The 26,767-nt window shown below is 41.9% G+C and overlaps 1 protein-coding gene across 1 annotated transcript in view; it reads right to left on the bottom strand.

Annotated features, from left to right (window-relative positions):
* Ipo8 (importin 8) overlaps window positions 1-26,767 on the bottom strand; it is a 52,531-nt gene that overhangs the window by 24,354 nt on the left and 1,410 nt on the right. Inside the window, exons 2-10 of the mRNA XM_048366926.1 lie at window positions 22,940-23,021; window positions 18,846-19,002; window positions 17,858-18,016; window positions 16,711-16,867; window positions 15,585-15,674; window positions 12,494-12,588; window positions 10,536-10,620; window positions 7,897-8,031; window positions 3,420-3,519 (exon numbers count right to left, since the gene is read on the bottom strand). Coding sequence (XP_048222883.1) covers window positions 3,420-3,519; window positions 7,897-8,031; window positions 10,536-10,620; window positions 12,494-12,588; window positions 15,585-15,674; window positions 16,711-16,867; window positions 17,858-18,016; window positions 18,846-19,002; window positions 22,940-23,021 — 1,060 coding nt within the window. The remainder of the gene's footprint in view (window positions 1-3,419; window positions 3,520-7,896; window positions 8,032-10,535; window positions 10,621-12,493; window positions 12,589-15,584; window positions 15,675-16,710; window positions 16,868-17,857; window positions 18,017-18,845; window positions 19,003-22,939; window positions 23,022-26,767) is intronic.

Below are 26,767 nucleotides of genomic sequence, written 5' to 3' on the forward strand. Positions count from 1 at the left end.
CCTGTATATGTTTTCACATATGTTTATAATGTAGATCTAACTTCCACATTAAGAGAAAACATGCACCATTTGTTTTTCTGAGTCTGACTTACTTCATTTGACATAATTTTTTCAGGTCCATCCATTTCTCCACAAATGACATAATATTCTTTCTGAGAGATGAGTAAAATTCCACTCTATGTATATGTTTTACATATGGGTATATATAGCATATAGTATGTTACACATTATACATACACATATGTATACACTCACATATATACATATCACTTTTTTTAAAATCTGAAGGGCATCTAGGTCATTTCTATAACTAGGATATCATGAGTAGTGCAGCAATGAACATGTGTGCAAATGCCTTTACAGTATCCTGACTTGCAATCTTTTGGGTAGATGCCCAAGAGTGATATGGCTGGATCATAGGATAGTTCTATATTTAGTTTTTTGAGGAATCTCCAAACTATCTTCCACAGTGGTGGTTGTACCAGTTTACGTTTCCACCAATTTGGAATAGGGCTCCTTTCCCTCCACATCTGCACTAACATCTGTTGTTGTTTGTATTCTTGAAGATGGGCATTCCACTTGGGAGTTAGATATAATCTCAATGTTTTGATTTACATTACCTTTAGGGCAAGGGATATCGAGCATTTCCTCATGCATTTATTATCCATTTTTACGTCTTCTGAGAAGTCTCTAGCTCCTTTACCCATTGATTAAGTGGGTTATTAAGTCTTTGGAGGTTTAGTGTTTGTTTGTTTGGTTTTTTTTTTGGCCAGTCCTGGGCCTTGGACTCAGGGCCTGAGCACTGTCCCTGGCTTCTTCCCGCTCAAGGCTAGCACTCTGCCACCTGAGCCACAGCGCCCCTTCTGGCCATTTCCCATATATGTGGTGCTGGGGAATCAAACCGAGAGCTTCATGTGTACGAGGCAAGCGCTCTTGCCATTAGGCCATATTTCTAGCCGGGAGGTTTAATGTTTTGAGCTTCTTGTATATTCTAGGTATTAGGCCCTTGTCAGATGTATAGCTGGCAAAGATCGTCTCCCATTCTGTAGACTGTCTTTTTAGCTGAGTAATTAGGTCATTCTCTGTGCAGAAACTTTTTAGCTTGATGAACTCTCTCATTTGTTGATTCTTTCTTCAATTTACTGAGCCCCAGAAACTCTACTCAGAAAGTTCCTGCCTATGACAATAAGTGCTGATTTTTTCCTACTCATTTCTATAGCTTACTAAATAGATTTTCCACCTGATTAATGCTGTTCTAGAACGAAAAATAAAAAAGCTTACCTGATACTGGGTTACAGCAGAGAGAAAATAAGGACATGTACTCTCGGGCATACCATGGTTACCAAATTCTACAGGCTGCCCTTTCATATAAGCATAATAAATAATAAATACATAAATAACAATAAATCTGGGTGTTGCTCTCTCATGCTTGTAACTCTATCTACTCAGGACACTGAGATGATAGGATCCCAGTTCAGAGCCAGCCCAGGCAGAGCAGTCTGAAACTCTTATCTCCTGTTAATCAGGAAAAAGCCTCAAGTAGAGCTGAGGCTCAAATGGTTGAGCCTTAAGTGAAAAAACCAAGTGAGAATGCAAGGTCTTGAGTTCAAGCCTGAGTACTGGCACACCCCCCTCCCAAAAAAAGAGGGGAAAATTATAAATTCTGCACTTGAGTAATTATTTCCCAAAGAAAACTGTAAAGACACGAAATAGGTAAAAAATGTTTTCTGCTTCATTTCCTTTGACTATACTTTGTGTTTAAGAAAGCCAATGCCTCCTCACTTACTGAATCCATAACAAAGCACTATAACAAGGACACAGTCCAATATCCTAGTGCCCATACCAGTTTAACATGAATAGCCAGAGACATCGGCTTCACAGAGGGCAAGCATGGCTTCATCATGACACCTTCAATAAGCTTTAGGGAAGGCTGTGGCTAAGCACTACTACAAACTGTGGAAGTGAGAAAGAATGCAAAACGAAGCAAATGAGATAAATTCTCACCTAGGTGCCAGTGGCTCACATCTGTAACCCTAGCTACTCCAAGAGGCTGAGATCTAAACATTCAAAGCCAGATAGGGCTGAAAAGTCCACGAGACTCTTCTCTCAACCACCAAAAAGCTGAAAGTGGAGCTGTGGTTCAAGTGGTAGAGCCACAGTCTTGAGTGAAAAAGCTAAGGGAGTCAGGAGCCAGTGGCTCATGTCTGCAATCTTAGCTACTCTGAAGGCTGCACATCTAAGGATCTTGGTTCAAAGTCAGCCCAGACAGGAAAGTTAGCGAGACACTTATCTCCAATTAACCACCAAAAAAAGTAAAAAGTGGAGCTGTGGCTCAAGTGGTAGAACTCTAGTCTTAAGCAAGATAGCTCAGGGATAGCACTCAGGCCCTGAGTTCAAGTCCCCAAACTGGTGCATGTGCACACACATGCGCGCGCACACACACCCACACACATTAAAACAAAAAACAAAAAAAAAAACCCTAAGGAACATTGCCTAGAGCCCTGAGTTCAAGCCCCAGGACTGGAAGGGAAAAAAAAACATAAATAGGAATGCCTCCATAGCTTTCAAGGGCTTCTACCAAAATCAAAACAAAAAGGACCTCTCCTCCTCCCGAAGCAGCCACACATATGACAGCCACTGGAGGATTCCACTCCCTTGTGGAATGTTTAATCCACAGGAAAGGGAGGCATGAGATTGGGGTGCTTGCAGAAATCAAAAGATCTGTCAAACCTGGGAGTACACGGGTCAAAAAGTAGATGTCCTAAATGGCTCAGGAAGCGGTGGGCCCACAAACCAGTGCCTAGGCAACAGCCGAAGCAACAAGTCCCCACAATGCTTCCACATGCTTGAGAACTTTTCTTGGCATACAAGTTTGGCATACAATGCCCCCCCCCCTCAATACTACAGTTTGAACTCAGGACCCAAGCACTATCCCTTAGCTTTTCTGGCTTTTTGGTGGTTAATTAAAGATAAGAGTCTCACAGACTTTCCTGCCTAGGCTGGCTTCAAATGGCCATCTGTAGATTTCAGTCTTCTAAGTACCAAGAATTACAGGTGTGAGCCACCAGTACCTAGATTTGGGGGGAATTTGTAGTTTGATTATAATATTTAGGAAAACTGGGTACCAATAGCTGATACCTGTAATCCTAGCTACTTAGGAGACCTGAGGATCTTGGTTCAAAGCCAGCCAGCACAGGCTTATCTCCAATTAGTCAGTAAAAAGCCAGAAGTAGAGCTGTAACTCAAGTGCTAGAGCTCTAGCCTTAGGCAAAAAAGAGCTCAGGGAGCGTGCCTAAGCCCTGAGTTCAAGCCCCAGGTTTGGCACGCGTGCGCACACACACACACACACACACACACACACACACACACACAAAATGATTGAAATATTTAGGAATGATACAGGAAAAAGTTTCACTTACCAAATTTCATCCTGATGTACTCATAGGGGTCCTCTTGCCATAGCTCCTCATCCTCGTCCTTGTAGCACATAACAGAAAAAATCACATCTTCACAGATATTCTGAGAAACACACAAAACAGTGCATGAGTGCAGGCTATCCAGACTCGGAGATCACAAGTAATGCACAGCCTTTCTGATGTTAGCTTTCCAAACAATTTTTTTTTCTTTTTGGTGCCAGTACTGGGAATTTAACTCAGGGACTTGCATTCTCCCTTAGTTTTTCCTTCTCAAGACAGGTACTCTACCATGAGCCAGACCATCACTTCTGGGTTTTTTGCTGGTTAACTGGAGATAAGCATCTCTCAGATTTGTTTCCCTGGGCTGGCTTTGAATTAAATCCTCAGATTTCAGCCTCCTGAGTAGGTAGGTAGCTAGTGTTACAGGAATGAGCCACCAGCACTGAGCTTCAATTATCTACTTCGGTTAAGTCCTTTGGTTAAGTCCGCATACACTGCAGTAAAACACGATAACAAGAACTTCTGCAAAAGCCAAGGCATTAAAGAATTAAACATAAGATTGATTTTAAACAACAAGCGGGCTGGGAATATGCTCTAGAGACAAGAGTGCTTGCCTCGTATACATGAAGCCCTAGGTTCGATTCCTCAGCACCACATATACAGAAAAGGCCAGAAGTGGTGCTGTGGCTCAAGTTGGCAGAGCAAAAAGAAGCCAGGGACAGTGCTCAGGCCCTGAGTTCAAGCCCCAGGACTGGCCAAAAAAAAAAATAATTTAATAATAATAGATTGATTTCAAGCGAGCTGGGAATATGGCCTAATGGTAGAGTGCTTGCCTTGCATACGTGAAGCCCTGGGTTCGATTCCTCAGCACCACATATATAGAAAAAGCTGGAAGTGGCACTGTGGCTCAAGTGGCAGAGTGCTAGCCTTGAGCAAAAAGAAGCCAGGGACAGTGCTCTGGCCCTGAGTCTAAGCCTCAAGACTGGACCCCTCTCCAAAAAAGGTAAACAAGCAATTCAAAGCACAGAAAAAGAAGTGCAAATGCTACTCTTTGAAGGACAGAGATAATAAGGTTTTACTTTAAAAAAATCAACACTAAGCAGGCTTAATGTTGAAATGTGTTGAAAAATGTGTTGAGAAATGTGTTGAATCAGGGTTATATTTACTGTTTCTCATTTAGAAAACTTTTATTGGCCAGTCCTGAGGCTTGGACTCAGGGCCTGAGCACAGTCCCTGGCTTCTTTATGCTCAAGGCTAGCACTCTACCACTTGAGCCACAGTGCCACCTCTGGCCTTTTCTATATATGTGGTGCTGAGGAATCAAACCCAGACCTTCATGTTTATAAGACAAGCACTCTTGCTACTAGGCCATATTCCCAGCCCCTAGAAAACTCTTTAATATTTCCACGTTTGGCTTAAATACCAGTGTATTAACAATATGAACTATTTCTGTTAATATTCCATTTTCAAAAAAACTAAAATAGCCAGGCACCGATGGCTCATGCCTGGTGGCTCATGCCTGTAATCCTACTCAGGAAGCTGAGATTTGGGGGCTGGGAATATGGCCTAGTGGCAAGAGTGCTTGACTCATATACATGAAGCCCTGGGTTTGATTCCCCAGCACCACATATATAGAAAATGGCCAGAGGTGGCACTGTGGCTCAAGTGGCAGAGTGCTATCCTTGAGCAAAAAGAAGCCAAGGACAGTGCTCAGGCCCTGAGTTCAAGGCCCAGGACTGGCAAAAAAAAAAAGGAAGCTGAGATTTGAGGATCACAGTTCAAAGCTACCCTGGGCAAGTCTGTGAGACTCTTATCTCCAATTAAGCACCAGAAAACCAGAAGTGGAGCTAAGGCTTAAGTGTTAGAGCATTAGCCTTGAGCTGAAGAACTCAGGAACAGTACCTAATCCCTGAGTTCAAGCCCCACAACCAATAAAGAACAATACTTAACAGAGCAATGATGGCTCTGGCCTGTAATCCTAGCTATCTAGGAGACTTGAGATCTGAGGATTCCAATTCAAAGCCACCCCAGGCAGTAAAATCCATGAGTTCTCATTTCCATGAAACTAGGAGCTGTGACTCAAGTGGCAGATTGCTAGCCTTGAGTCAAAGGGCAAGGGGGTGGGGGGGCGGAGAAAAAAAGCAAGCTTAGGAACAGCTCCCAGGCCTTGAGTTCAAGCCCCAGAGCTGGCTTGAGCACACACACATACACATACACATACACACACACACACACACACACACACACACACACACACACACACAAATACTCTACTGCACAAATGTGTATTTCAGGGGAAATCCTGCCTTCCTGCCCACTGCTGCTAATGGTTTATAGACCATTTACTTTTATAAAAATAGGACGATTTCACACAACTTCTTCCAAACCAATTACTTCCAGTAAGAAAAAAAAACCATTCTAAGGGTCAGAGTTTTCTTATTCCTGTATTCCTGACATATCAAAGTGAGGTCAAAATACTGAAAAGAAATATAATCACAACTCATCCTTCTTTTCTAGGAATATCAAATACAAAAATCAGTATTTTATTAATTACAAAGAAATTATCACAGTTTTATCAAAATGAATAGGAAAACTGTTACTAAGATGCCTACAAAAACATATTTAAAAGGTACTGTAGGGCTGGGGATATAGCCTAGTGGCAAGAGTGCCTGCCTCGGATACACGAGGCCCTAGGTTCGATTCCCCAGCACCACATATACAGAAAACGGCCAGAAGCGGCGCTGTGGCTCAAGTGGCAGAGTGCTAGCCTTGAGCGGGAAGAAGCCAGGGACAGTGCTCAGGCCCTGAGTCCAAGGCCCAGGACTGGCCAAAAAAAAAAAAAAAAAAAAAGGTACTGTAAGTGATGGGTGCCAATGACAGACACCTATAATTCTAGCCTAAGCTCTGAGGATCCCGGATCAAAGCCATCATGGACAGAAAAGTTAATAATACGTTTAGGGTTGTTTTTTTTTGCCAGTCCTGGGGCTTGGACTCAGGGCCTGAGCACTATCCCTGGCTTCTTTTTGCTCAAGGCTAGCACTCTGCCACTTGAGCCACAGCGCCACTTCTGGCTATTTTCTGTATATGTGGTGCTGGGGAATTGAACCCAGGGCCTCATGTATAGGAGGCAAGCACTCTTGCCACTAGGCTATATCCCCAGCCCAATAATACTTTTAATTACCCAATTGTGTATATATATGTAAGAATTTACTTTTAATGAATCACTATCTTAAATTTTATTTGTTTTTTAATTAAATAGCAATGCTCAATTCTACTTTTCATTAAAAAACTGGTATAAAAAGAAAATTTCAACTTCTGCTAAAGCACTTCATCTAAAATAAAAAGAAGTAACTTCTGCTGATACCTGGTCACATATCAGATTTCATTTTCTGCAAATTGACACGTTTAGTAGAGCCTTGCTGGAAATTTTCAAAACATTTTCACACAAAATACTTTATTTGATCCTAGCAACCTTTAGATAATAAGGCTATGTGATGGGTACTGGTAGCTGACACTGTATTCTTAGCTACACAGGAGGCAGAGATCTGAGGATCATAGTTCAAAGCCAGCTTGGACAGAAAAATCCAAGAGATTCTTATATCTGAACCAGAGAAAAGGTGGAAGTGGAGCTGTGACTCAAATGGCAGAATACTAGCCTTAAGTAAAAAAAACCAAGTCAGAGTGTGAGGCCCTGAATACAAACCCCAGTACCAGCACAAAACAAAACAAGAAATAGAAAAATATTACCTCTCTCCATAGAAAGAAACTGAGGAAAAAGATTTCAAACAAAATCAAGAGTTCCCACTTACCAAACTGGAAAGGGCTCACTAAATTTCCAAACCCTTTAAATATATGATTGCATTTATGAAAAAGTTTTAATGAGCCTGGCACTAGTGGCTCATACCTGTCATCCTAGCTAGTCAGGAGGTTGAGATCTGAGGATCCAGGCTCAAAGCCAGCCTGGGCAAGAAAACCCATAAAAACTAATCACCACAAAGCCAGAAGTGGCTGGGTGCTAGTGGCTCGTGCTTGTAATCCTACATACTCAGGAGGCTGAGATCTGAGGACCATGGTTCAAATCCAGTCCAGGCAGAAAAGCCCATGAGACTCTTATCTCCAATTAACACCAGAAAACCACAAGTGGCACTTTGGCTCAAGTGGTAGAGCGTTAGCCTTGAGCTGAAGAGCTCAGGGACAGCGCCCAGGCCCAGAATTCAAGTCCCACAACTGAGAGAAAACAAAGCCAGAAGTGGAACTGTGGCTTCCAATGGTAGAACACCAGCCTTGAGCGAAAAACTTCAAGGACAGTGCCCAGGCCCTGAGTTCAAGCCTCTAAACCAACACACACACACACACACACACACACACACACACACACACACACACACCCCTAATGAAAATAAGGAGTTCTAAATATAGGAATCCATCCAGAAGCCTGATTCACTGGGCACAATTTTGGGAACTGTTCTCTGAAATGAACCTGTACGTGTGGCTTCATCTGCTTCCAGGTCCCGGAGTGAAGCACCCCCTGGCTCAGATAGTTGAAGGCCTGCTGAAGAACACGAGGAGCTACATATTCTTTCTGTCTATACTGGTCTAAAATTTTTAGTAGTACCTACAGAAAAACAGGAAGATAAAATATAGAACAATGTGTTAAAAAGAAGAGAGGAACTTTTTAGCAATGAAATACTATCCTAAATACACAGAAATAAAAATCAACAAGTTCCAGGGAAATCACTATTTTGCAAGAAAGCTCAACTGGGCAGCAGTTTGTACTGAAATACACTATGTGTCTGTCACTTCTAGCCCTTTGTCTGACTTCAAACCAATGGGACTATACAGAAGAAACCTAAGTTTTATTCTATTACTAGCTGGAAGTGGAGCTATGGGATAGTGCCCAGGGCCTGAATTCAAGCCAGGGGACTAGAATAAACAAACAAGCAAATAAATAATCTTAACCAGGAACTGCTAACTTGTACCTATAATCCTAGCTACTCAGGAGGCTGAGAGCTGAGGATCCCAGTTCAAAGCAAATCTGGCCAGGAAAGGCTGAGATTATTATCTCTAATTAATCACCAAAATGCTGGAATTGGAGGTCTGGCTAAAGTAGCAGAGCATCTATCTTGAGCAAAAAAGACAACTGCACATTCAAGGCCCTGAGATCAAGTCCCAGTACTGGTACAAAAAAATATAATAACTGACTGAAAAACATTTTAAAATTTCCATATAGCAAGGGACAGCACAGATTTTATTGCTTAATAAAGAAATCTTTCAAAATCTACACATGATTTCAATAGTATAGATACAACTGATTGTCCCTTAAAAACAAAACAAAAAACTGGCTCTCTAAATCTCATGCCAAAACAAATTCCAGAAATAGAGATATTTCTACATCCACAAAACAATGAAAACAGAGTTCCTGGGGGCTGAGAATATGGCCTAGTGGCAAGAGTGCTTGCCTCGTATACATGAAGCCCTGGGTTCGATTCCTCAGCACCACATACATACAAAAAGGCCAGAAGTGGCACTGTGGCTCAAGTGGTAGAGTGCTAGCCTTGAGCAAAAAAGAAGCCAGGGACAGTGCTCAGGCTGAGTCTAAGCCCTAAGATTGGCAAAATAAATAAATAAATAAATAAATAAATAAATAAATAAATAAATAAATAAATAAAATTTAAAAACAAAAACAAAAAAAAAACAATTCCTAAAAGAAAAACATGACAGGGTGGTCTTTGTTGTTTGTTTTGCCCGTCCTGGAACTTGAACTTCTGGAACTTGAACCCGGGGCCTAAGCACTGTCCCTGGCTTCTTTTTGGTCAAGGCTAGCACTCTACTAGGCCACATTCCCAGCCCACATTCCACATTGTCAGGTGGAAGATTAATGAGGAGGTGGTTTTTTTTTGGGTTTTTTTGCAAGCCTGATTAAAGCAATAGTTCACAAAGACCATTGCAAATCAGCTTTGACTGTTCCAAAGGCCTCTGGACTACATCTTCCAGCCCCTAGTCTCCAGTAATTACTATATCAAGTTCTTAAGTGAGCTGCAAAATCTTTCAAAACACAAAATTTACTCAAGTCACCTAAAATCCAGGTTTATTTTCTATACTTTATCAGAAATCTTATGCAGGCTAAATAACGATGCAGGCCTGATTATTGCTAATACAATGTGGCTTATGAACAGTGTGGTGCCTGAGAAAATGGTTCTTTATTGAAAGAAGGAAGGAAGGAAGGAAGGAAGGAAGGAAGGGAGGGAGGGAGGGAGGGAGAGAGGGAGGGAGGGAGGGAGGGGGGAGGGGAGAGAAGGAGGGAGGGGAGAGAGGGAGGGAGGGAAGGAAGGAGGGAGGCAGGGAGGGAGGCAGGGAGGGGAGAGGAGGGGAGAGGAGGGAAGGGGAGGGGAGCCAGAAACCCATGGATCATGCTTGTAATGGAGGCTGAGATCAGGAGGTTTTGAAGCCAGCCTGGACAGGAAAGTCTGTGACACCCTTATTACCAATGATCCAGCAAAAAGCTGAAAGTGGAGGTATGGCTCAAATGGTAGAGCACGAGCCTTGAGTGAAAAAGCTAAGAGCAGCACCCAGGACCATGAGTACTTTAAGGCCCCAGTACTGGCACCAAAAAAAGGTACCTGTAAGAAAGCAAACTGAACCCACAGAAGCAGCATGCAATCTAATCTAATCTCAATGCTAGGGCAATTTCAACAAATATAAAAACTGAAAATCCAAAGCCTAGGACGCATCAGGAAGGGTAATTCTGGTGGTGGCTGCCAGAGGAGACCAGATTTTAAAACTTCTCCCAAAGCTACAACTGCATCTTAACTTAAATATGTCATGAGTTCATCTGTCTGCCATCTACTTGGTGTTTTCTTATGCCGGTACTCACACTTGAACTCAGGACCCAGGCACTGCTTTTTCACTCAGAATTAGTGCTATATACTGGAGCCACAGTTCCACTTTTTGTTGGGTAATTGGAGAGTCTCACACACTTTCCTGCCCTGGCTGGCTTCAAGCTGCGATCCTTAGATCTCAGCCTCTGAGTGGTAAGGATTACATGAGTAAGCTATCAGCACCTTGACCAGAAACAGTTGTCAATTATAACCCTCTGTTTTAAAAGTACAAGTTCATTACCTGCTGAATTCCTACAGCATAGGTTTTCAAAAAGAATTCAGAAAACTCAAAGTATTCTTTGGTGACATTCCCTGGGCTTCCGTACCTTAAAATTCAAAGAAGAATCATGTCAGTGCTATGAAGTGAAAAAGCAAAGCATGCTCAGCCATCGAACCATGGTCACTGAAGGGCGTTTTCTACTGGACCGGAAAACTAGCACATTCCTTTTCTCACAAGACACAGAATGAAGTGCGCGCAGAGGTGGGTAGACCCTGGGCACCCTCACCTTCCAAACCAACAGCTCCTCTGAAATCAATAATGGGGTAAAAACATTCTACCTAATATGTTCTTTTTTTTTTTGTAATTTAATTTTATTGTCAAGGAGGAATTATAGTTATATATGAAGGTAATGAGTACATTTCTTGCTAACCTGTTTCTTTGTTGTTTGTTTTGTTTTGGCTGATCCTGGGGCTTGAACTCAGAGCATGGGCAGTCCCTGAGCTTCTTTTGCTCAAGGCTAGCACTCTACCACTTGAGCCACAGCTCCACTTCCAGCTTTTTTTTTTTCTTGGCCAGTCCTGGGCCTTGAACTCAGGGCCTGAGCACTGTCCCTGGCTTCCTTTTGCTCAAGGCTAGCATTCTGCCACTTGAGCCACAGCGCCACTTCTGGCCGTTTTCTGTATATGTGGTGCTGGGGAATTGAACCCAGGGCCTCATGTATACGAGGCAAGCACTCTTGCCACTAGGCCATATCCCCAGCCCCGACTTCCAGCTTTTTGTTTATGTGGTACTGAGGAATGAACCCAGGGCTTCATGCATGCTAGTTGCAAGCACTCTACCACTAAGGTACCTTCCCAGCCCACATGTTTCTTTTAATTAATACTTTTAACATTTAAACTGGCCAGGCACTGATAGCTCATGCATACAATCCTAGCTATTTAGAAGGCTAAGATTTGAGGATCACGGTTCAAAGACATCCTTGGCAGAAGAGTCCAATTAACAAGCAAAAGGCCAGAAGTAGTCCATGGCTCAGGTAGTAGAGTATTAGCCCCAGCACTGTCACACAAAAATAAATACAGGGACTGGGAATTATGGCCTAGTAGCAAGAGTGCTTGCCTCATATACATGAAGTCCTGGGTTCGATTCCTCAGCACCACATATATAGAAAATGGCCAGAAGTGGCGCTGTGGCTCAAGTGGCAGAGTGATAGCCTTGAGCAAAAAGAAGCCAAGGACAGTGCTCAGGCCCTGAGTTCAAGGCCCAGGACTGGCAAAAAAAAAAAAATACAGTATATTTAATAAATAAAAGATAACTATTTTAAAAGATATTAAAAAATAAATATATAAATACATGCAAAAAACACTTTTCAAATTAAAACTATGCAGTTTCATGCATAATTCCTGGATATTTCTAAAAGAATGTTAATTTGTCCATGTTTTACACAGAATAGAAAAGAATCAGAGAAAGCAAAAGCTGCCTAATTCCTTTTGTTTTGGTTGTTTGTGTTTTGTTGGTCTCAGAGGGTTTGAACTCTAGGCCTGGGCACTGTCCTTGAGTTCTTCAGCTCAAGGCTAGTAGTGCTCTACCATTTGAGCCATGGTGCCACTTTTGGTTTTCTGGTGGTTAGAGATTTTTCCTTCCAGAGCTGGCTTCAAACTTCAATCTTCAGATCTCAGCCTCCTGAATAGCTAGGATTGCAGGCATGAGCAACTGGGGCCTGGCCACTGCTGGCGTTTTGGTGGTTCATGGGAGATAAGAGTTCCTGGTCTTTCTCGCTCAGGCTGGCTTTGAGCCACAGTCCTCATATCTCAGCCTCCTGAGTAGCTAGGATACAGGAGTGAGTCTTGCATAGGGTGGCTCTTTAATCTCCTCTGTGGTTTTACAGAGGAATGATCACATACTACAGAACAGCAAGAGAACTAGCCAGCTATGTATCCAGCACTCTGACTGTAGAGTCAATGTAATGAATGGAAAATTACCGTTCAAAGAGACGAGCTACAATATGCAGGGCCCACTTCTTACACTTCCACCACACCAGCTCCGGCCTGTCATCCTCATCAATTTGTAAAGTCTCCTAAGGGAGCAAAAACTCAGATTAAATATTTGCCGAATAAAAGGACTTACACATGCCTGTAATACTAGCTACACAGGAAGCTGAGATCTGAGAATTCAGGTTCCAAGCCAGACTGGGCAGGAAAGTCCATGGGATTCTTACCTGCAATGAATCAACAAAAAGGCAGAAGTAGAGATGTGGCTTAAGTGGTAGAGCTACAGCCTTGAACAAAAAAGCTAGCGGGGGGCTGGGGATATGGCCTAGTGGTAGAGTGCTTGCCTCGTATACATGAAGCCCTGTGTTTGATTCCCCAGTACCACACAAATATAGAAAAAGTCGGAAGTGGTGCTGAGGCTCAAGTGATAGAGTGCTAGCCTTGAGCAAAAAGAAGCCAGGGCGAGTCCTTAGGCTCTGAGTTCAAGCCTCAGGACTGGCAAAAAAAAAAAAAAAAAAAACAGAAAAAACAAAACAAAAAAAAAAGCTGAGGGGCAGTGTCCAGGCCCAGTTCAACCCCATTACTGGCACACACATGCACAAAAATTAAAAATAAATAAATAAATAATTGCTAGGAGGGAATTAAATAAGCACAGTAAATTTTCACTAACCACTAACCATTGCTATTAGTCATCTTCAGTCATATTCATTTAGTGTGTAAAGAAGGAGCAAATAGGTTTTTCTTTAAGTAAATAAAACTAAAGAATAAAAATTTATGTTCAATTAATAAAAAAAAAAAAAGATGATCACAGGCCCAGGACAACCTAAGCAAAATAAATCCAAAAAAAAAAAAAAAAGAAAAGAAAAAGAAATGCAAGACCATTCAGTAGCTCTTCCTAAGTAACATTTCTTCCTCTAAATGATATTCAAGATGGGATATGCCAAGGTATCAAAAACAATATGTACAAGTGTAAACTGTGGAATATGAAGTGTATGTGATGCTTGTATAAAATCTCGTAGATGTTATTTTCAATATTTACATTTTAGCAAGACTTTTGAAAAGGGATTGATTTCATTTTAAAGTGAAAAGTGTTTGCTAGGCTTCTGGCAAAAAATAGTTCTTTCAACTGTGAAATTATAATGTACAGATTTGTAAATTTATAAATATTATAAATATGCATATATCCCTCACTTTAAAGGAACATCGTACAGTCTATAGTTAGTATTGTTGTTAACAGTCAGTTAAATGATTGGAGTGCTTTTCTATAGAAAGTCAAATCACAGATATTACATGGTTATGTTTCTGGGTTTTTCATGGTTTTGAATATTGCATGAGTAATTAATTCCATTATCTTTTGTAACTTATTTTACTTTGGGTTGAAGGTGCTTTTAGTTTTGTGACATTTGTAATCATCATTCTTCCAAACATGAAGTTAAAATAAAAATTATTTTTAATTAAAAAAAAAAAGAACAAATAAGCACGGAAAAAAAATGCTACCACATTGATAAGACACTGAGATAATGACATGGTTCAACATTTTGATCTGGGTGATGGTGACACAACTGTATCTTGTTCAACTTTGCTAAGCCATGCCCGGTATGCACCAATCCTGAATTCAATCCTCAAAATCCAAAACTAAAATTAAAATTATATAACTATATAGAGAGACATACACACATGTACATCATAACTAAATATATGTACTCATGTATTAGCAATGCAAAAATAATATACATTTCAAGACTACCTTTATTTATTTTTTTTTTGGCCAGTCCTGGGCTTGAACTCAGGGCCTGGCCACTATCCCTGAGTTTCTTCTGCTCAAGGCTAGCACTGTACCACTTGAGCTACAGTGCCACTTCTGGCTTTTTGTGTGTATGTGGTGCTGAGGAATCAAACCCAGAGCTTCATGCGTGCTAGGCAAGCACTCTACCACTAAGCCACATTCCCAGTCCACTACCTTAAATTTTTAAAGCACAAGGTTCTTTTTGTTTTGTCAGTTTGGGTTTGAACTCAGGGCCTTCGAGCCACAGCTCCACTTCTGGTTTTTAAGTGGTTAACTGGATATTAGAATCTCATGGAAACACTTCTGCCCAGGCTAGCTTTTAACTATGATCCTCAGATCTCAGCCTCCTGAGTAGCTAGGACTACAGGTATGAGCCACCAGCACCCAGAGCCCAAGAGACTCTTATCTTCAATTAAATACCCAAAAGGTGGAAGTGGAGCTGTGGCTCAAGTGGTAGAGTGCCAGCCTTGAGTAAAAGCCTGGGTGACGGTATCCAGGCCCCAGTACTGATACACACACATACCAAAAAAAGTAAAAACAAATTTAAAAATATATCTATAGGGCTAGGAATGTGGCTTAGTGGTAGAGTGCTTACCTAGCATGCCAAGAAGTCCTGAGTTCGATTCCTCAGTACCACATAAACAGAAAAAGCCAGAAGTGGTGCTGTGGCTCAATTGGCAGAGTACTAGCCTTGAGCACAGAGAGGCTCAGGGACAGTGCCCAAACCCTGAGTTCAAGCCCCAGGGCTGGCAAAAAAAAGAGATAGACAGACAGACAGACAGACAGACAGACTGGTTTACATAAAGAAAAAAGCCTAGAGAAATAAACACCAAGCTTTTCAAAAGATTTTACTATTTTTAGCATTCTTAGTTAAAATTATTTTTATGAATCTAGGCTTTCTAGACAAAAGTATTGTGAGTTATTTCATTTTAGTTTGGTTGTTGTTTTGTTATTTTATGGGACAGTACTGAGAACTGAACTCAGAGCCTTGGACTCTCACTTGGCTTTTTCACTCAAGCTCAACTCTCTTATTACCCCACTTTCAGCTTTCTGATGGCTCCTCATACCTAACAGTCTCATGGACTTTCCACTGGCTTCAAACCTCAATCCTCAAATCTCAGCCTCCTACGTAGGAAGGATTATGGGTGTGAGTCACTGTCACTTAGCTGAGTTACTTTATTAACATTATATAGTCATCTTTACTTTTTTTAAATAGGCTGAAATAATGAATTCGTTTTCCACAAGTACTCCAAGCCCATTTCCCCAGTTTTAATGAGAAACAGCGCCCCATCTTACAGGAGGAACAGTCCTGTCAAGAATGGTTCGGAAGATCTCCATCCACGTTGTCATGGTTTGCTTACTCATCAGCTGCAGGGGCAATGCATACTAGAAAACAGAAGAGCAATATAAACATTTCTTCCTGTCCATCAGGATTAGTCACTTTATCTACAGTGGAGGAGTCAAACATATAAACGAGCTAGAATTTAAGCATGAAAATAGCAGTTTCATATGATTCAGCCTAAAATTTAACTTAAAACAGATCCATAGCATATATACCCAAGTTCTTAAAATTTAGAAATATACATGTCATGAGTTATCTCTCTGACTACTTTTTCCAATTTTTAAAAAATGAAATATAGCTAAGTGCCAATAGCTTATGGCTGTAATCTTAGTTATTCAGGGGCTGATATCTGAAGATCACAGTTCAAACTAGCTGGGAGAGACAAATCCAAGACACTTTTATTTCCAATTAACTAACAAAGAGCTGGAAGTATAGATGTGGCACAAATGGTAGAGCATCAACCCTGAGCAGTAAAACTATGCAGAAGCTCCAACATTGTCAAAGAAAGAAAACGAAAAGGAAGAGAAAAAAAGAAAGATAAGAGAGGAAAAGAGAAATCGAGAAAGGGAGGGAAGAAAGGGAAGGGAAGAAAGGGAGGGAAGGGAAGAAAGGAAGGAGGGAGAGAAGGGGGCAGGGAAAGGAAAGAAGGGAAAGAGGAGGAAGGAAAAGAGGAAGGAGGGAGAGAGGAGGAGGAAGGAAAGTGGGGAGGGAATAGTTAAAATCAAGGAAAATAAGTCACTAAATCTTAGCTTTAGGTTGGGTCAATGATTTCCCAATAAAAGAGGACTGACTCTTCTTCCCCTTCCTCTTCTAGAATCATGGCCAACCTACCAGCAGGGATGCTTTCAACTGCTAAGTACAAGTTTAGGGGAAATAACGATTGGTTCTCGATTACTCAGGACTTCAGACATGGATCAAGAGCACAGAGACACTGGTGGTTGTGGGAGGTTGGGTGAATTCTATGAGCCTGTTTCTCCTGAGGAATTTTTAAAAGAAATCCATGTGAGAATATATCACAATTTTCAATAACTCACTTACTAGGCACTTCTGGCATGTTAGTCTTCTACAGTGGAAACCTACCTGAACCAGTGCATAAAAGATTTTCAGAATCTGCTTCTGTAGTAACACAGAATAATGGGAGGGATCGGGAAGGAGCTGCATAATTTGTTGCTGAATTCGTGGCAGAAATATCTGCATTGCTGCTATGAGTGGTTCTCTTTCTTCTGCTTTCTTATATCTGCATGAGCAATAATAAAGGATTAAATAATTTTTCTCCTTTTCCCCCACTAGGCTATAAACAATTAATGAAATATATATTTTTTACGCCAGGTGCCAGTGGCTCACACCACTGTGAGCTATTTAGGAGGCTAAGATCTAAGGAGCAAGGTTCAAAGCCAGCCCGGGAAGACAATCTGACTTTTTTTTTGTGGGGGGTGGGGGGATTGGCTTGAACCTGGGCACTGTCCCTGAGCTTCTTTTGTTCGAGGATAGCACTCTACCATATGAACCACAGTGCCACTTCCAGCTTTTTCTGTTTATGTGGTACTGAGGAATCGAACCCAGGGCTTCATGCATGCTAGGCAAGCACTCTACCACTAAGCCACATTCTCAGCCCTGAGAAACTCTTATCTTCAATTAACCAGCTGTAGCTCAATGGGTAGAGCATCAGCAGTGAGCAAACAGGCCCCCACCCCACCCCAGGCCCTCAGTTCAAATCTCAGTACCTAAACTAAAAAGTTAAAGTAACTCAACTAAGTGACAAGTGACAAGCCAAGGGACAGTGCTCAGGCCCTGGGTCCAAGCCAGGCCCCAAGACTGGCAAATAATAATAATAACTTAGGCACTAGTGGCTCATGCCTGTAATCCAGGCTTCTCAGGAAGCTGAGATCTGAGGATCACAACTTGAAGGCAGCCAGAGTAAAGAAATTCTAGAGACTCATCTCCAAATTACAAGCAAAAGCCAGAAGTGGAGGTATGGCTCAAATGACAGAGGGCTGGCCTTGAGTAATAAAAACTAAGAGACAGTGCATGGCCCCAGCGCACGCACACGTACACACATGCACACACGTACACACAATAGCAATGTAGGTCAGGAGAATGACATTTCTTTGAATACACTGACGGCTTTCAATCACATGATCCTGCAGAGTATGCCCAGCAGATCCCCTGGAGCTGCCTTCCAGCTCCCCTCAGGACCGTTCTTCTCAGTCAGTGGGAGCCAACTTACTCGTAAGTCTTTACCAGCTGATACAAACACAGCAAGCTGCCCAGCCAGCTCCCACTGCTCTGTGACTGCAGGTAGCAGTCTATCTTGTCCACCACGGCCGGCCAGTAACCAGGAAAATCGTGCTTGATAATAACGCGAAGACACATAGTTAACTGCACTCTGGAAGGGGGGCAAGGAAAAAGCAGTAGTTATGAATATCATATATCAAAGAGCTCTAGCATTTCCCATGAAAGTATTCTATCAGCTGAGAATCTGTGGCTCACCGCTGTAAGCCTAGCTACTCAAGAGGCTGCAATCTGAGGGTCACAATTTGAAGCCAGCCTGAGCAGGAAAGTCCATGAGACTCTTTTTTTTTTTTTGCCAGTCCTGGGCCTTGGACTCAGGGCCTGAGCACTGTCCCTGGCTTCTTTTTGCTCAAGGCTAGCACTCTGCCACTTGAGCCACAGCGCCACTTCTCGCCATTTTCTGTATATGTGGTGCTGGGGAATCGAACCGAGGGCCTCATGTATATGAGGCAAGTGCTCTTGCCACTAGGCCATATCCCCAGCCCCTCCATGAGACTCTTATCTCAAATTAACCATCAAAAAACTGAAAGTGGAATTGTAGCTCAAAGTCTTGAGCAAAAAAGCTCAGGGACAGTGCTCAGGCCCTGAGTTCAAGCCCCAAATACTTATACTCACACACACACACACATTAGTGCTGGGCACTAATGCTCAGCAATACAGTAGTTTCATCTGAAATGTTAGATGTCCAATTATCTAACAAAAAGCTGAAAGTAGAGGTATTGCTCAAATGGCAGGGTGCCAACCTTAAGCAAAAAAAAAAAAAAATCAAGGGAGAATGTGAGGTCCTTACCTCAAGCTCCAGTATTGCCACCAAATAAATAAATAAATACCAAAAAGCAAAACCCCTGAGACTGAAGAGTAAATCCCACAGGCCCATCACCAGCCTAGTCCCTCCCCTTCCCATGAACCACCAGTCGTCACACCTCACTAGATCTGGAGAGCGAATGATGCCTTCCACGATGTTATCTCGAATTTGTTGCCGGTCGTTTTCATGGATGTTGAATGGGAACACAACTTCTCCCGGTGGGGGCTCTCGGTCTGGCCAATACTGTGTCACCATGTTCTTCAGGTAGATGGCAGCTACATGAGAGGGAATGTACCTTTAGTCCAGCTCGACAGAGGAAAGGCTAAGGCCCTCCATGTGAATGAACATGCCATCTAGCAGATACAGAAAATCTTACAGAAGAGGAGTGGGTAAAAATCTAATGGCTTCCCTTTGGCTAGGTGCTAGTGGCTCACGCCTGTAAGCTTAACTACTCAGGAGGCTGAGATGTGAGGATCATGGTTCAAAACCAGCCTGGACAGGAAACTCCTTGAGACTCTCATCTCCAATTAACTAACAAAAAGCCAAGTGGTGGAGTGTCAGCTTTGGGCAAAAAAAAAAGCTGAAACAGCATTCAAGCCCCAGTACACACACACACACACACACACACACACACACACACACACACACACACACTTTTTAATAAAATCAAAATAAAGCCAGAAGAGCACCAAACATGGTAGTTCACACTTGTAATACCTGATACTCAGAAGGTATAGACAAAGAAGATCAATTTGAGGCAAGCCCCATGAAAAAAATCTAGTGAGACCCATCTTAATAAGCCAGGTATACTGGTATGTACCTGAAAAATCTAAAAGAAAAAAGTGAGGTGAGGGTGGGCAGGGCTGAGATTCCTTGTTATAACTACTGCATCCTATATTGAAATAGGGCTTCTGAGCCAGAAGTCGTGGCATACACCTGTAATCCCAGCACTCTACCTGGGAGGCAGAGGCAGGAGGATCAAGACTTCAAGGTCAGCCTTGGGCTACATAGTAAGTCCCTATTTGGAAGAAAATAAAGTGAGCTTTGTTCTCTGCATACTACATGATAATGTCAATAATATTATTATGCTTATCAATATCCTGAAAAGAAATCAACAGAGAAAAACATCAATCTTATGTTTTGTTTGGTTTGGCAATATCAAAACATTACTTTGGGGCTGGGAATATGGCCTAGTGGTAGAGTGCTTGCCTCGCATACATGAAGCCCTGGGTTCAATTCCTCAGCACCACCTATATAGAAAAAGCCAGAAGTGGTGGTGTGGCTCAAGTGGTAGAGTGCTAGCCTTGAGCAAAAAGAAGCTGAGACAGTGTTCAGGCCCTGAGTCTCAAGCCCCAGGACTGGCAAAAAACAAAAACAAAAACACATTTGTTTTTACCAAGTGCTAGTGGCTCATACCTGTAATCCTAGATACCCAGGAGGCTGAGATCAGAGAATCTCAGCTAAAAGCCTGCCTACTCAACAAAGTCTTCAAGACTCTATCTCCAATTGAGCAGTAAAAGAGCCTAACTAGAGGCACGGCTCAAGTAGTAGAGCACCAGTCATGAGTAAAAAAGCAGAGCAAGAGCATAAGGCTAAGCTCAAGCCCCAGTACTTGAAAATTCACAGGAAAAAAAAAAAAAATCAGACATGTACTACTAACAAGCTTTCCTGAGAGCAGAAAGAAAATTTTAGAACGCCAACAAGAAAAAAAAAAGTCAAGACAACTACTTGCCAGAGCTGTAAGAAATAAAACACTAAAAGCATTTCATCCAACTCAGGGAAACAAACTTATTTTCCTATAAAACATAGCTACCAGGCTGGTGGTATAGCTCAAGTAGTACATCGTCTGCCCAACAAGTGTAGAGTCCTGAGTTTAAACTCCAGTACTACCAAAATTAAAGATACAAAAATAGCCAGGTGCCAATGGGTCATGCCTAGTAATCCTAACTACACAGGAAGCCTAGATCTGAGGATCACAGTTCAAAGCCTGACCAGGCAAAAAAGTCTGTATACTCTGATCTATAATCAACTACTCAGAAAAGGACAGAAGTGGCACTGTGGCTCAAGTGCTAGAGTGCTAGCCTTAAGCACAAAGAAGCCCAGGGACAGCACCCAGGCATTGAGTTCAAGTCCCAGGCCCGGCAAAAAATAAATATAAGTAAATGAAATAAAACTAATCTAAAGCAAAAAGGGCTAGAGATGTGGCTCAGGTAATAGAATATTTGCTTAACAAATGCAAAATCCTGAGTTCAAACCCCACTATTCCAAGGGGAGGAAGAGATTTAAAAGCACAATAAAAGCTTTTCATTTAATGTTAATTAATTTCATTTAATGTTTGTTGTTGTTGTTTAAGGCAAAGATCATGTCATTCATTTTGTATGTGTGCAAGTAGTAGGGCTTGAAGCAGGGGTGCTGTCCCTTAGCTTTTTCTGCTCAATGTTGGCACTGATCACTAAAGCCACATCTTCACTTCTAACTTTTTGGTGGTTAATTGGAGATAAGAGTTGAAAGTACTTTCCTGCCCAAGTTGGCCTTGAACTGTGCTCCTTAGAGCTCTGCCTCCTCAGTAGCTAGTATTCCAGGATTACAGGAGTGAGCCATGAGAGCCCAGCTGACATGATTTTTTATTTTTTATGTCATGCCAAGATGATAAATTATCTCTCTGGGTATCATCACAAAGTTCTTAGAGCCTCCCTCTATTTTAATAGTACATTAACTAGAGCACAAACCTTACAAAGGTCCCTTGGGGATTATTTGAATTTTACACAATATATAAATATGGTATAAATAGCTGCCTTGGGATAGAAAATTGTCCTAATAAGTTGGGACACGATAAGTCACCCAGAATCGTACTTTGTAGCTTACAAATCTGAAATCTGCAAAGACTGTGAAAAAACCCTGCCTTTAAATGTTATTTATACTTGACGTCACACCTTCAAGACATTAAGTATTTAAGATTCAGAGTTGTGAGATAAGGGAGGCGGTACAGTGGCAGAATGCTAGCCTGGCACATGTGAGGCCCCCTAAAGCAAATGAACAGAGCTGGTAAAGAGCTGGAGAAGAGGACACACTAATCCACAGTAAGCAAGTCACTGAGCTGTAAGATTCAATATTCTAAATGGCTTTTGTTATTATTTTCCTGTTATTTTTATTGTTTCTGTGTGATACTGGGATTGAACTCAGGGCCTCCTGCTGGACAAGTGCTCCACCACAGGAGCCATTCCTTTTTTTTTTTTTGCTTAGTTTGTTTTTCAGATAAGAGTTTCAAGCCAACTTTAATTGGACTGATTCTCCTAACTTCTGCCTCCCATTTAACTAGGACTGGAGCATGCACTGCCATGCCTGACTTGACTTTTGAGATACAGTCTTGCTGACCTTTTGTCCATGCTGGCCTCCAAATGCAGTCCTCCTGCTTCCAGAAGGTGGGGGCTACAGGCACGTACTTCCAAACTGTGCCAATGCTGCCCACTTCTATTAGCCTACCTCTGCTGCTCTTCTTTTCTTTTCTTTTCTCTCTCTGTGTGTGTGTGTGTGTGTGTGTGTGTGTGTGTGTGTGTGTGTGTGTATTAAGCCGTCAGGTGCCTGGCCTAATTTCCATTTCTAATAATTTATTCCATTAAATTTATTCCATTAAAACAAAAAAAAATTCAGCCCTGCTCTGGTGATTCATGTCTGTAATCACAACTACTTAGGAAACTGAGATCTGAAAATCAAGGTTCAAAGCCAGCCTGGGCAGAAAAGTCTGTGCTTATTACCCATCAAAAAGCAGGAAATGGAGCTGTGGCTTAAGTGGTAGAACGCTAGCCTTGGGGAGGGGGGGGAGGAAGCTCAGGATTAGTGCTGAATTCAAGCCCCAGGACACATGCATGCATGCACACACACGTGTGCGCAAACACACACACACACATATCCAGCCAGGTGCTGGTGACTCATGCCTGTAATTCTAGCTACTCAGGAGGCTGAGTCTGAGGACCATGATTTAAAAGCTGTAAGTGAAGTTGTGGGTCAAGTGGTAAAGCAAATAAGCCAAGCAAAAATGAGAAGCCCTGAGTTCAAGCCCCACTACTGGCATAATATTAAATAATTAAATAATTAATGGATATATAATTAATAGATATATAATTAACAAATACATAAATGGATATATAAAAGGGTACAATGTAAAATATTATATATATATGTATATATACAAAAGGATTAAAAAGAACTCACCTGCCTGGCGTACTGGGAACTCCACATTGTCAGAGACTATAATACGAAGTAAACTGGGGGCAAAATTGATAATCTTGTAGGACTGAAATCACAAAAAAAAAGTGTTTTAGGAAATAAGCAATATAAATGAGCAGCTATTAGCACCTGCTACTGGCTACATTACTTGTGCATTATAAACAAGAGAACTTTAGCTACAGATCACAGAAGCTATGATACAGCAGAACATACAAGATAGTATTAAAATGACCTGGAGACTGGACACCTGTAATCCTAGCTACTCAAGAGGCTGAGATCTGAGGACTGTGATTCACAGCCAGCTAGAGTAGGAAAGTCCATGAGACTCTCATCTCCAATTAACCACTAGAAAGCCAGAAGTAGAACTGTGGCTCAAGTGAGCAAAAAAGCTCAAGGACAGGGCTGGAAATATGGCCTAGTGGCAAGAGTGCTTGCCTCATATACATGAAGCCCTAGGTTCGATTTCCCAGCACTACATATATAGAAAACAGCCAGAAGTGGCGCTGTGGCTCAAGTGGCAGAGTGCTAGCCTTAAGCAAAAAGGAAGCCAGGGACAGTGCTCAGGCCCCAAGTTCAAAGCCCAGGACTGGCAAAAAAAAAAAAAAAAAGCTCAAGGACAGCATCTAAGCCGAGTTCAAGCTCCACTACTAGCACAATATATCTTACACTAATGATAAAAACTAAGTTACATTTTTAAAGCCTTATCATATATAAATACAAAATATCTTTTACACATGGATTAATGCTCCTTACTTGAAAATATCTATTTAATTTCAGCACTTATGCCACTTGACACATTGTGAACTCCTTTTTGCAACTGTTTATCATTTTCAAGAACTTCTGAAAGTTCTCCTTTTAACTTTAATTAAAGGGAGGCTATTTTGGTCAGCTAAAACAATCAGGGCTACTTCTGACATATCTGATATGTCAAAACATTCTAGCCTCACAAATATAAACTGACTCTTTTTTTCTTTTAAATGCTGGTTCTGGGGCTTGAACTCAGGGCCACATGGTCTCCCTTAGCTTTTTCACTCATGGCTGGCACTCTATCACCTGAGCCACATCTCCACCTGAAGATTTTGTTGGTTAATTGAAGATAAGCATCTCTTGGTCTTTCCTTCCCCAGCTAGCTTCAAATAGTGGTCCTCCAATTTCAGCCTCTAGAGTAGCTGGGATTACAGGTGTGAGCCACAGGCACCTGGCCTATCCAATGTCTTATTCTCTAGGCTTCAAGTTTCTAACAAAATAAAGCGGTTCATTTCTCAATGGTTGCTTGGAGATATTTACTCGTATCTGTGAAGTTTTCTGAAGAGACAGTTTGGTTTCTTTGCTAAATCCAGCATTTTCTAAGAATTCACATAAAGCAACAACTAAGCTGGGCACCAGTGGCACTGGCACACGCATGCACACACACACACAACAAAGACTTGCTGTTTCCCTATTCTCTGACTCAGTGGCCCAACTCCATGTACCTTTCTATTCTCCACTACATCAGGTCTGGACGTAAAGACTTTTGTAGAACCTGCTAGTTCCTCCATTCAAAAAACCTAACATCTGGGTCTGTGGTGAGAGAAAGACAGCCCTGTTTCTAAGGCATGCCACCTCCTCAGTACTGTCCTGAAGTCAATACAGACCTGAAGTTATATCACTTGCTTGTCCACATCCCCCACTAACATGTAAGCTCCATGTTTTCTGTTGGGTTTTTTTTTGTTTTGGTTTGGTTTTTTCTTGCCACTACTGGAGCTTGAACACAGAGTCTAGGTGTTCTCCCTTAGCTGTTTCCTTCAAGATTAGCACTCTACTGCTTGAGTCACAGTTCAACTTCTGGCTTTTTCCTGGCTAATTGGAGATAAGGTGTTTCATGGACTTCTCTACCCAGGCTTGCTCTGAACCTCAATCCTCAGATCTCAGCGTCCTGAGTAGCTAGGATTACAGGCGCAAACCACAGGCTGTTGGCTGGAGAACACAATCTTATGTCTATAATACAACTTGGCAAGTAGATTCATTATTCTTATAAACAAAATGTCTTTAAGAGCTGAAGTTGTCCCATACTAAAAGCACTTGTTTAGCACACATGAATGACTAGGTTCAACACCCAGCACTGAAAAGTAGGAAATTCCAAGCTTGAGAATGAAGGCGACCACCTCAACTTCCTTACTGGAGAATGTGGAGACTACCTTATTAAAAGACAGCTCCTGGCTTTCTGGGAATATGGCCTAGTGGCAAGAGTGCTTGCCTCCTATACATGAAGCCCTGGGTTCAATTCCCCAGCACCACATATACAGAAAACTGCCAGAAGTGGCATTGTGACTCAAGTGGCAGAGTGCTAGCCTTGAGCAAAAAGAAGCCAGGGACAGTGCTCAGGCCCTGAGTCCAAGCACCAGAACTGGCAAAATAAATAAATATAAAACAAAAGACAGCTCCTGGGCTGGGAATATGGCCTAGTGGCAAGAGTGCTTGCCTCATATACATGAAGCTCTGGGTCTGATTCCTCATATATAGAAACCACCACATATATAGAAAAGGACAGAAGTCGCACTGTGGCTCAAGTGGCAGAGTGCTAGCCTTGAGCAAAAAGAAGCCAGGGACAGTGCTCAGGCCCTGAGTCCAAGCCCCAGGACTGGCAAAAAAAAAAAAAAAAAAAAAAAGACAGCTCTTCATCATTGTGCAAGCAAGCAATAAATAAATAAATAAAATATAAAAGAACTGAACTATAACTGTTTTTGGTGTGTATGCTAGAAGTAGAAGTTGAATGCAGAGGCTCATGCTCTTACCTTTTTCTGCTCAAGACTGGCAGCCTACCACTTGACCCAAACCTCTATTTCCAGTTTTTTTTGTTGGTTAATTGGAGATAAGAGTCTTTCAGAGCTGGGTCCTGGTGGCTCACACCTGTAATCCTAGCTACTCAGAATGCTGAGATCTGAGGATCCCAGTTCAAAGCCAGCCTGGGCAGCAAACTCCATGAAACTCTTATCTCCAATTAACTACCCAGAAAAAGCTGGAAGTGGCATTGTGGCTCAAGTGGTAGATCGCCTGCTATGAACAAAAGAAACACAGGGACAATGCCCAGGTCCAGAGCTCAAGCCCCACAACAGGTGAAGAAGAAAGAAAGGGTCTTTTGGGCTTTTTCTGCCCAAGCTGGCTTTGAACCTCGATCATCAGATTCCAACCTCCTGAGTAGCTGGGATTACAGGTATGAGTCACTGGTAGCCAGCTGGACCATAACTGCTTATAGTAGGTATCTGCTCATTTATTCAAAAAAGCAGGAAGTTACTTTGGTAGTAACGAATCAGAATTAAAACCCCAATATCATATTTATAGTCTAGAGTGGAAGGCTAAATGGCATTTCATTTTAGTCTTCTGCTTACAATTACTAAAAACTTAGTGAATGCACAGTACAATGCAATGAACATTCTGTATAACATAAATGAGTGGCATAGCAATGTTACATAGACTGACTGACTGTGTCATCCTGAGGGTGAGAGGATGACACCAGAACTTTGTGCATGGACAGACCAGGTGTCTAGGCTGCAGGGGAGATGGCCTGTGATAAAGCAGACAGCATGAACAAATGGGACTGAAATACCATGCTATCCCCTAGTTCTTCAGGCTTTCTCATCCACCTCTCCTACTTTTACATCTTGTGGTGAATCAGATACAAAGCAAGGTTGGCAGAAAGAGGCCAGAAAGTAATGACATCAAAGATGGGTTCCTTATGAACAGGACCAAACTGATGAGCGGCCTCAGCCTAAGGAGAGGAGGATCATAAATAGGCCAACTCCCTCCTCAAATGGTAGAACACAAGTTCAGCTT

This window comes from Perognathus longimembris, chromosome 1, assembly GCF_023159225.1.
Source record: "Perognathus longimembris pacificus isolate PPM17 chromosome 1, ASM2315922v1, whole genome shotgun sequence".
NCBI lineage: Eukaryota > Metazoa > Chordata > Mammalia > Rodentia > Heteromyidae > Perognathus > Perognathus longimembris.